This window comes from Alternaria ventricosa, assembly GCF_023758065.1.
Source record: "Alternaria ventricosa strain BMP 2768 chromosome Unknown scaffold_20, whole genome shotgun sequence".
Taxonomy (NCBI): domain Eukaryota; kingdom Fungi; phylum Ascomycota; class Dothideomycetes; order Pleosporales; family Pleosporaceae; genus Alternaria; species Alternaria ventricosa.
Genome location: NW_026055700.1, coordinates 405,559 through 416,853, shown reverse-complemented (window position 1 = coordinate 416,853; position 11,295 = coordinate 405,559). Strand labels below are relative to the sequence as shown.

At 47.3% G+C, this 11,295-nt stretch overlaps 3 protein-coding genes across 3 annotated transcripts; 2 read left to right on the top strand and 1 right to left on the bottom strand.

Moving 5' to 3' along the window:
* Positions 1 to 3,563: 3,563 nt before the first annotated feature.
* On the top strand, positions 3,564 to 3,897 carry J4E93_009323 (uncharacterized protein; the record flags this gene model as incomplete). The annotated part of the gene is made up of 1 exon (XM_049347216.1): positions 3,564 to 3,897. A coding segment is annotated over one exon (334 nt), but the record flags the coding sequence as incomplete, so codon positions are not given.
* A 2,051-nt stretch (positions 3,898 to 5,948) lies between these two features.
* On the top strand, positions 5,949 to 7,235 carry J4E93_009322 (uncharacterized protein; the record flags this gene model as incomplete). Its single annotated transcript, XM_049347215.1, has 2 exons — positions 5,949 to 6,113; positions 6,162 to 7,235. The coding sequence occupies 2 exons, from the start codon at positions 5,949 to 5,951 to the stop codon at positions 7,233 to 7,235; spliced, it is 1,239 nt and encodes a 412-aa protein (XP_049195779.1).
* Positions 7,236 to 9,557: 2,322 nt separating this feature from the next.
* On the bottom strand, positions 9,558 to 11,255 carry J4E93_009321 (uncharacterized protein; the record flags this gene model as incomplete). Its single annotated transcript, XM_049347214.1, has 1 exon — positions 9,558 to 11,255. One exon carries the CDS (start codon positions 11,253 to 11,255, stop codon positions 9,558 to 9,560), a length of 1,698 nt encoding a protein of 565 aa, XP_049195778.1.
* Positions 11,256 to 11,295: the final 40 nt, after the last annotated feature.

The window sequence follows — 11,295 nt, the reverse complement described above, 5'->3', positions numbered from 1 at the left end:
TAGTATAGTAATATAACTAGTAAAAAATTAGTTTTATACTTATAATTACTTTAAAGAATTTTAAACTCTTTATAGTACTAGTATAGCGTTAAGTATTAGATTTAAGCTACTCTAATACATTTTTTAATTTCTAAGAGTTATTAATAGAATAAAAGAAGTATACTTTTACTAAGATTTTAGTATAAATCTTCTAACTATAACTTTAGAATATATTACTCTAGTAGCTATAAGCTAAGAAGTATATATAATTATATTATAATTCTCTAAAGTATTTTAAGTTAAAAAGAAATTTATAAAGTACTTTAGTATTAAAATAGCTTTATAGCTAGACTAAATTTTAAAGCTTTAACTTTTTTAAAAATAGTAGCACTAAAACTTTGAACTTTAGCTTATTTACTTCTAAAAGTAAGTAAAACTCTTAGTTATATGTTTTCTAGTAAGCTAGTAATAGATTTTACTTTTTTAGAACTAGTTTTTAAGTTATAGTATTATTAGTTTACTAATTAAAACTTAAAAGTAAAATCTAAAGTAATTCTAAATAGAATTAAGGTACTCTACTTTCTAGCGTTAGCTAGAAAGTAGTAACTAGATTTTAGTAGAGCTTAGCTATTACGTAGGCCTTAGAGCCTATACTACTTATATTACTTATACTTTACACTTTACATAATTATTTTACTTCTATTTAAAGTTTTTTTTACTTCTATCTAGACTTTTAGCTTATATACTTTATAGTATATATAGTAAGTTAATATAATGTATTGTGTTAGCTTACTACTACTATAATTATCTTAAGTTTTAATATTTCTTACGAAGACTTAGTTACTTATAGTAGTAAGCTAATATAATATATTATATTAACTTACTACTATAGCTACTTACTATAATACTTACTATAATTACGTTCTATAGCTAATTAGATAGCTACTTCTAGTTTACTAATTAGTAGCTATATTTTTATCTAGTATAAGCTAAGTATATATAGCTCTATAAGTAGAGTAATTAAAATCTAAAGTAACCTTTAGTAGAGTTAAGCTACTCTACTTTTAGCTAATACTAAAAGTAGTAACTAGATTTTTTAAAGTGTAAAGCTATATAAGCTTTAAAGACTTATACTAGCTAGTGTATAAAGCTTTAATAATATTATACTACTTTTATTTAGACTTTTTTACTTCTATCTAAAGTATTATATATTATACTTTACGCTATATATATATTATAATTATCTAAAGTTTTAATATTTCTTACTAAGGCTTAGTTTATAGCTATAGTAGTAAGTTAATATAATATATTATATTAGGTTACTACTATAGCTCTAAAATACTAATCTTTATAATTACTATAATTACTTTACTATATATAGCTAATTATAGGCGTTTTTAATTAGGCTAATTACTACTTATACTTTTACTAATAATTTATAACCTTAAGAGCTCTATAAGTAGAGTAATAATTACTAAATTAATTAAGATTTTTAGTAGTTCTAAGATAATAGCTAAGTATCTACTATATAGAGTTACTAACTATATTTTATTACTCTACTCTATATTAATACTTTACTATAATAGCTAAGCGCTTTTTAGTAATTTTCTACTAAATAGAGTCTACAAAATTAGGTACAAGGCACTAGTGTGTCTAGCTAAAACACAGACGTTGTCTTCGGGCAGGCTCTGTCTAAGCCTTCCTGTCGCTACCTAGGTACTCATTGCGTACAGAATAGACTAGACCAAGACCCACAATTGCTTGCAAACACCTTCGTAGCTATCTGCGACGAGGACCAACGGAACGACTACGGGCATACATATCTCTGCCCTATTCGGTCATGCCCAATTCGTAAAGTCCGCTCGGCCAGGCTGCTAGTATCAATCGAATGTGGCGTGCTCGGCAGTGCTCTTTATTGCGCCGCCTATCGAGGCCGTGTGAAAGCCCTTGAAATGCCTCTAGATCATGGCGCTGATCATAGGACCTGCATCAGATTTAAGAGTGCTGTTCATGCTGTGTGTCAAGGGAACCGCGAAGACGTAGTCCATGCCATTCTGAATAACAGTACAACCACCACAAGTAGTGCGGATTTCGACCGATTCTCGAAATAGTCTGTGGGACCAGCTTCTCAAAACCTTGGAAGCCAACGACGCGCTTGAGGCGCATACACTCAGGAGACATGCGACACCCGCGAAGTCAAAGTTCCAAGTCTCCCGAGGTCAGGTACATGTCTCGAAAGTTCATCATCAGGCTTGTTAAACCCCCGGGCAGTATTGCTCTCAGCTCGTTACATGGGCAAGAAACATTGGAAGAATACCCTTTCAACCCAAAAAGTGACGTGTAGGGGCCCAAAAGCTTAGTTAGGGTAGTCCTCTACGATGTGCATCTCTCAAGGCCATAGCTGCTTGTGCCATCTGCTGCCCAGGTGGTCAATCGAGAAGCAGATCTCAAGGGAAATTGGCGCTTTGCTAACGTCGTACATGCGGCAGCAATGGTAGGCCGTGTTCATATTGCGGAAGTCCTCCTGGACGCCGGGGCTAAAGTCAACATCAAAGGTAGTCACTTCACCTAACACAGCTCTTGAAGCCGCTGCCTACTAGGACCAAAACCAAGTCATTCGCCTTCTCTTACAGAGCGGCGCAGATGCGTGTCGTAGCGGACTTTCTAATGAGGCTTTTCATGCAGCAGCTGAAGGTATCGCGCAAGCGCTTATTGTGGCTGGCAGTACCTAGGTACTATCGATGTCAGGCGAGACGAACAGCCACCTCTGCTAATACAGGAGACATTTCGCTTGTGGACGCGCTGCTAAAATCAACCGAGAACTGGACATTGGATAGAAGCCGGAGCGGACATGCACGTTCAGAGTCGTTAAAATGAGCTATGCTAGCGTTTTCTTGAAAGGGAACGCAGCACACTCCATGCAGCCAGGTTGGCTGAGCGTGTTATTAAATGCTCACTCTGACAACGCCACTATCCGTCTAGAGATGTGACGACTTCGTCTAGCAGGCATGAATTGATTCCGCACGTGCTGTCACCTTCCGTACTCAGCTTAGCGCTACGTCTCCGCTGCAAAACAGGCCCCGGGTGCGTGTCATTGGTCAATTTTCGTACTGATGATGACTGATGCTGTCTGCATTGCTAACTACTATTGTCGTGTTGGGTTGCTCGTGTACAGGAGCTCCAAGCTTAGAAGTAAGTGCACTTGCACAGTGAGATATCATGTGATCTAGCCAACGTGGAACTAATGTGTATAAGTACGACGTGTTACCTGTGATGTGAGTACACACTCTCTCCATCGACATCGAGTCATCACAGGTCGACCTGGTCTTTCAGTCTAGCACGCTTGTCTCCATATCGAAGTTCGTACTGTACAGCAACAACCTACTCATCATGCGCTTCTTCGCTATTACCACCGCCGGAATGCTCCTGTTCCAAAGCAGCTCCATCATGGCCGCCACGGTCAACCTTCAGGTAAGGCTTACTTGAGCAATCTCGACCCTGACCACAAAAGCGCCTAGCTAACATGTTTCTGTTTCCTCCAAGGCACGAGGCTGCTCCCTCTCCAACAGCGGCACACACTGCAGCTCCTCCGACCAGTCTAGCCAAGGAAACGCTCGCGCCGCACTGAAAGACCTCATGAGTCAATGCCAGAACGGCAACCTAGCAGGGAACGCCAAACGCGTCTCCAGCAACTCGTACAACGGTATTGTCGCCTATGCTTGCAATGGCTTCTGCCGCACTGGCTATATGCCCTGCCAGGACGCTGAGTGGAGCATTAATCGCGTCATCAACAACTGCAACAATGGCAAGGGTATGGGATGGGACAGCCAGGAGACAAGGGGCACGTGGTATGGCATTGCGCATGATTCGGACAACCCGTGCGGCTATGGCTACACGGGTCGTGGTGCGACATACTAGTGGAGATGGGTTGTGGAAGACCGATATGTTTATCTCCATAAAAACCAGTGGTTGGATGACAAGGTTTCCCAGCCTCAATAGCAGCCTTGCGTCAATCAATAAATTTGTGCACCATAAATGGCCAGCTCGCAAGATTGGAGATAGTTGCGTGCAGGTTGCGTACCAGTGGGACAAGTACATAAGGTTGTATCGCAAGCACATTGCGGCTTATCTAGTTTACGTGGCTTGGGATTACGTACACGTATTACGCTAAATCAAGACTACGCGGGTATTGTGCGCTCGATACTAATCAAAAAGTGATTTTGACATTCAATAGCTGCAGCAGTGCCTGAATTGAGGCGTTTTCGTTCATTTTGAACAACCTTCTTTGTTTGTAGGAATACACGCTCACACTCAGAGCTCATTGCCGGACGAGTAAACGATTCAACGCCATCTCGGAGAGCACAGAGTAGTCAGATGCATAGTGAACCTAACACCTCAGAGGATTCTCAACATCCTGATCTGCCATAGTGGCACTAGCCATAAACTTATCAGGCCTACAGGCCAGTGTTGTGCGGTTCCTTCGGCGTGGTAGACACTGAAGTTGCGGCGGGCCAATGACCACGCTTACGAGCTTGCTAGAAAAGATCAAGCGCAGTATCGCTATTAGTAGTACCCTCATTGTCCTCCTTCTGTGTTGATACAGCTACATCTACTTCGTAGGTTGCATACACATCCTGACCTACGCGCTTTGCCTCCGCGATCCGTTTCTTTTCAAGACTCCATTCGAGCTCGACTTAGGTAAAGTAGGCCGCAGGATGCAAGGCAACTGCGCATCAGTATGCTGGCGTAGCATCCGTAAGGGTTTAGTATTTTTCAAGCTTGGTGCAGTAAGTATCAACAGCGTATGAACAGTAGTTGAAAACCTCTCTGGGGTGGTCGTCTGCGACTTTTCAGCGTGCTGGAGCTTCTCAAAGAGGATATCAACTTGTCGCTAACAAAAGCTCCGTGGATGATGCCGAGATTTTCGTTCTACATGTGGCTTGCGAAAACACCGGCATATCTGCAGTGAAACTATCCTTGAAACATGGTATGTCTCCCTCTTCAAAGGACAAGGAAGGCAGGATATCGCTTCGAATCAGTGTTGGGAAGCTCGCAAATCCATGGAAATTTGCGAGGCGTGTCTATGATCACGTCGGTCCTTCGTACGATGGCACGATCGTCAATGTACTGCTTGAGGTAGGCTCTCAGACACCGATCTCAAACGTCGGAAGATTGAATTACTCGTTATGGGAAGCTGATGGGGAGGACGATCTTCTAAAAAGCCACACTGGAACTGACACGCTGAAAGGAGAGCCGCAATACAACCTCTTGGTAGGAGATATACGACGAACACAAGCAGAAAAGGTAGTCTTTCTACGTCTATACTCTATATTTTAAGCTAGATAGCTTTTCTTTCCACAGTATTTATTTCTTTCAAGGAGAAATACATCTAATCTTAGAACTTAACTTAGTTAGACCTTGTGACTACTTACGGCAATGTGGCTCTTGGTGCTTCAACAGGTGCGGCTCGAAGTGTCTGTTCATGCATCCGCGAAGGATCTAGTGCCAGACCAAGTGGGTCAACGAAAGACGGGGCGGCACGGACGGATGTCTGTCTCCGGAAACGTCATGCCGGCAAATGTAACAAGCACGCAGGCGACAAGCGTTTGGTAGGCGATGTTCCAAAGGTTTTGATCCAGCACATCGGGTGTAGGATTCGCGTCGTTGGATACTCACGAGGTCCGCTGGGTTGGACGAGCGAAAGACGTCAAAGAGACTGCGGATATCAGGCCTTTATGTCACAACGCAGCTGATCTAAGATCCAAACATCGCGGAGACGACTAAGCGCTGAGCGATCGGGCGGGAAAACGAGTCATGTGTACTTCGGCGCATGGCGCAATAGGAAGGCAAGAGCCGCACCGAACGATGGCTACCGTGTGAAAGGATCGAAGAATTGTAATAGAAGGCTGCCCCGCGCTTCCTTCTCTGTCCTTTCACAAACATTGCAGAACGAACACTCGTCGCCAGACATGTCAATACTCGTACCAAATATCCTCGAACGTGTTGCGGCCGCTGGCAGAGCTTACGAAGCCGAGCAAATCGGCTCGCGAGAAAGTCTCATCGAGCTTGGTCGAGACCTGGTTGCGGCGCTCGAGATACCCAGTGAATTCTTGCAGAGAAGCTTCTGGGCTGAGGTTCGTGACTGAACCTGCACTGTTACCAGCATACTTATGAGTCTGCAGCCGGCATTGTCAGCGCACTGCAAGTTCGCTGTGGAAGTCAAACTCTTCCAGCATCTTAGAGATGCAGGCGATGCCGGAGTTAGTCCGGGCGACCTTGCTCAGAAGACGAGCGTTGACCCCATTCTTTTGCAACGGATCATGCGTCACCTAATCGCAATGAAGATCGTTTCCTTCTCGAACGGTAGATTCCTGGGTACCCGTCTGAGCCACGAACTTGCAGCGGACAACTATCAGAAGAGCATTGACTTCTGCTACGACGTGTCACGACCGTCGTTCAATGGTTTCCCGGGGTACTTCAAAAAGAGTGGGTACAGGCTACCCACGTCGCCTAATGAAGGACCATTGCAGAATGCGCATGGAACAAATTTACCTTTTTTCCCATGGTTGGTCGCAACGCCTCCTCATCTCGATGAGTTCGACAACTTCATGTCGGTGTATCGCGCGGGTAAGGCGAATTGGTTCGACCCCGGCTTCTACCCGGTCGCGGAACGGTTGATTGATGGCTTTGATCCCAGCTGCAGCGAGGCCCTTCTGGTCGATGTCGGCGGCGGTCGTGGCCACGACGTCCAGCAGTTTTTGACTCAGCACCATTCTCATCCGGGCAAGGTTGTTCTTCAGGATCAAGAGCCAGTCATCGCGGCTATCAAGGATAAGGAAGGACTTCCTTTTGAAAGCCAGGTCCATGACTTCTTTAAGCCTCAGCCCATCCAGTCAGCCAGGGCGTACTCATTGCACTCGATTCTCCACGACTGGAATGACGAAGACGGCGTCAGGATTCTCGAAAGCCTGAAGCCAGCGCTAAAGCCCGGCTACTCGCGGGTGCTGCTGAACGAGATTGTGCTTTCAGAAGAAAAGCCCACCATCGCCGCCACCTCCATGGATATGATGATGTTAGCACATCTTTCGGTGCGCGAGAGGACGGAAGCGGAGTGGAGAGCGATAATTGAAAAGGCTGGTCTGAAGGTCTTAGCCATTTACAATTACCCTGGGGTTGCTGAGAGTGTTATTGAAGCGGAATTTCGAGAACGAGGAGCTGCCAATGACAAAGCGAACGAGGTACCAGATGTCATGTAATAAGGAAAGTAAGAATGAAGAGAGTGCGCCTTTGACGCAGACTGCGCTCTGGTCATTGAGATTAGGAGAGTGCAATGATGCGCATTGTGTATGTTGTGTGGTGATGCCCAGGTGGCAAGCGCGCAGTGGTTCAGGCTAGCCCACTGCCGAAAGGACCTCGGTGCAGCTAGCGCCAATCGAATGTTTGAACACGGCCCAGGTGACCTCGAGCAACGGGATCAACCCGTCGCTCTCGTTCGTCGCACGTGTGCGCCCTGATAACAACCAAGTACATTGATGTAGCACACTCGAATGATTTGAAGTTCCGATTCTGTCTCTACCTAGGTATCTTGGTCCTTCTATGGATGCGCACTCTCTACCCCGACCTTTGCGCTCTGACTGTTACCCGGATACAAAGCCCCTGTCCTAAGACCAGGCATCATCACACGCTTACTCGCAAAAATAGGCCCCATCACGGCCATGGTGCATCAACCATCCGCCCATAGGCCCCCAGCAGTATATGGTACCGTCAGGCCGTTGAATGCCGTCCCCATATTGAGGGTCAACGGGAGGTGAACTCCAAACTGGAAACATGCCGTTGGTATGAGCAAACAGACGCTGGTCATGCTGTACAGTCGCTAGGCGTAGCCGCTCTCCTATGCTGCTAAAGCTCCCACTTACTGGACGCGGCCTCCGCATCTCATGATTACGATGAGGCAGCCCGCGGCCCATGCGTTCCGGTCTACTGTCAGCGTTCGTGGCAGCAGCGCGCTGCGTGTCATTTCGTCCAGTGCTTGTCATCACTGATTGTACAGCTGCGCGAGCCGTGTCAATGTCCACTTGATTGAGACGGCGTAGTCCTCTAAGGCGACGAATCATGGAGCGAGCTTGCGCAAGGCTATCGAAACGTTGCTCCGATAACCCATGGTCCTCGATGCGGCGCTGGCTGTTGAGAGCCGCGTATATCTCGTCGAGTTGTACATCCAGTGCAGCAAGCTCTGCACTGTAGCCGTCGGTGGGCGAGGGCACTCGAGCATCCTGTAGAGGCAGCGCTCCATGGCTCAAGATCGCTTCGGCTGAGTTCGCACGAGAATGTCCGGGCGAGCGCATGATACTTCGAGGAGTCGGCGAAGATGGCTGTGGACTATAGGGACCGGGGATCGCGGGGTCCCGTGAGACACGATCTGTCCGAACCGTCTCTGCAAACCGCACGTTATGCGATGGTGAGGTGGTACCATGCATTTGTCCCATGGTCAAAGTGTCGAAGTCATCCGCCAGACGATCGATTGTCTCGCCTCCAGATCGACGCGCAGGAATGCTGCGACTAGCTGTACCCCTATTTCTGATGGTGTTCAGATTCTCCATGGTGCCTTGTAGAGCCTCGACGAACCTGGGAACTTGGCGACGCTGACTACTCAGTAGAGACGCAATATGTTCCCGGACTTGGTCGCGCTCGCTCGGCAATAGCTCTTCATCCAGCCAGTCAATTGGAATTGGGTGTACTGCATTGATGTTACGATCGCCGTTCAACGGGATGTAATCGGCATTAGCTGCTCTGCTGACAGCCGCTGCAGTACGATATTGCCCGTAAACGGTGTGAAGTGTGCGATTACCAGAATCCATCTTATCGTTATCGGAAAGGTTAGGCTTGTAGATCTGCAAGTAGCATGAGAAGAGAATCCGCTCTTGGGACTGGTGTAGAAGATGGGTTTTGGATAGGTTGACGGTGAGCTGATAACACCGGCGTAACTCATTCGCAGAGTGTAGATATTGTTTAAAGCTATAATTTATACCAGAGTTGAAGTAGGAGTAGACAGACCGTCGATAGCTGTGGAGGGGGCGCTCTTATATAGCTATGGCCGAACGCGGTCGCATCGCCATCAGCAGATCGAGTAACTTCACAACTGAGAGCTTTCACCTCTCCTTAGTGGCTGCAGATAAAGACAGTAATAGAACATAAAATACGGTCAGTGAAAAGATCAAACGTGTGTGAGCTGTCCAGTACCTCAAGCAACCCGTTGCAGCCACCTTCACCGTGGTCGCGACCCATCGGTCCCGAGGTTTGTACAAAAACCGAGTTTTGTCGCCTTCGGCAAATTAAACGCGGAATCTGTCAGTCAACCATAGCCACTTCACAAGTGCGTAAGGATATCGGAAGCATCTAAACCTTTCTACGACGTCTGAGGTCCCTACATGCAGAACTATAAGTGATGTATCATGAGGGGTTTTATCATTTCGCTAGTTTGGTTCACAGTGCAGTCGAGAAAGGCTGATACATGGCGAATGTGTTTTTCTCTTCTACCTATCATGAATGCTCGAAAAGTGTATGCTGTATGAAGATGGCTATTCCCAATACTCCCAGGACGAACTACTCCAAAACTCTCGTGCATACGTGTACTCATCCCAATCCAGGAACCAAGATGGCGGAAACCCCGTTGTGGCTGACGTTGGCTCCCCGTAAGCCTCCGGTGCACCTGCCTGCAGAAATTGGTCATACAAGCTATGACCTATTTGGCGGCGTCCATCGTGCGCCTCCGCAACCCCTTGCGGAACAATTTGATCAAGAGCGTCTTTTTGCTGCCGCAACAGCTCTTTGGCGTCGGCAAACTCAAGTTGAGAGATACGTTGAAAGATTTGATTGAGCTCTTCTTCCATTCGCGGTGGCTGCTGGCGTTCAGTGTCTCGTGTTCCTCCACTACCTTTCGCTTGGGTAGGGCCATCCAATCGAAGTTCCTCTTGCTTGGCTGCATCCAGAACGCGCATGGCTTCCTGATGCCTTGTCCGCGCGATTGCAAGTGTGGCAGCCCCAAATTTACGTATTTTCTCGTCATCCAAGCCCGAAAAGCGATCCGGCATGATGTGAAGTTTGTCAAGGCATGCCCGTGCGCGATCTATGCTTTTGATGACGCCCTCTCGGTTAAGTGAACGAGTGATGACCCCGTTCAAAGTCCTCATCGACTCCGAAAGATCGTCGTCGATCTTCTGCAGTTCGTGCTTCAGGAACACAACTTCCGAGGGAGAGGCGAACCGGGCCGGTACCAAGGATTCGGGCTCCGATAGGGCAGTGGATGTACTCCGTTGTGTCGACGAAAATACTGTTGTTGGCGAAGATACCGTTGATCCTTCATCCGCCTCCGCTTCTGATCTCTCCCAAAGATCATCAGCAAGGTCGAGAGCATCTACTACAAGTGCCCGGGAGTCAGATAGAGCACCCTTGCACTTGCGTTCGAGGACGCGCACCTTCTCGACTGCTGTACGAGCCTTTCGGATAGCACCTTTGAGATCGCGTCGCGCAGCTGAGCTGGTGACAGTCAAAGCCAGCAACTCGAGGCTAGCAAGGTGCTTTTCTTGAAGTTCCAACTCTTGACTCGCAGCGGTGTGCTCTACGACTATGATGCGCGTCTTCTCGTCAAGCTTTGCGTCCTTTCGGAAGTCGATACGCCTACGAGGCTTCCGCATCCTGCTGGAGCTTGATGACCGCGATCCGCTTCCACTCTTGGATTGCAGACATGAGCTTGGTTGGCTGACCGCTGGCGGAGCGTGGCCACGCGGGACATCCTTCTTCCAAGCATCTATATCGCGAGACCGCTTAGAGGATTTCGGTTGTACGCCACGCGTAGTATGAGTATCACCGTCCAATTGATCCGTCGAGCCATGGGAGCTGCGGCTCTCTTTGTACTCTTTTGCCGTGTGGTATGTCCGGTTGCTGGTCGCATCCGTGGTTGTTAGGTCCGCAGTGGTCGAGCGATCATGGTCCATATCCTGTTGGACTGTCTCCAACAGACCCAAGGTCTTTTCTGCAGCTTCAATAAATCCGACGTCTTTGTAGCTGTTGCTGAATAGCTGAGAAGTGATGTGCTTGTGGACCGCATCGCGTTCACGTGAGTCTAGGTCACGCAGATACGCGACCGGGACTGGGTGGACGACGTTGAATTTGAGGCCAGTTTCTCTCACAGAGATGAACTCCGCGAATGGCGCATCTTCGACAGCAGCGATGCTTTTGTAGCGGCCTCCGAATGTATAGACCGTTCGGGGAGCCATCGTGATATCGGCTTCGGGGAGATTGGATGTTGGGATCTGG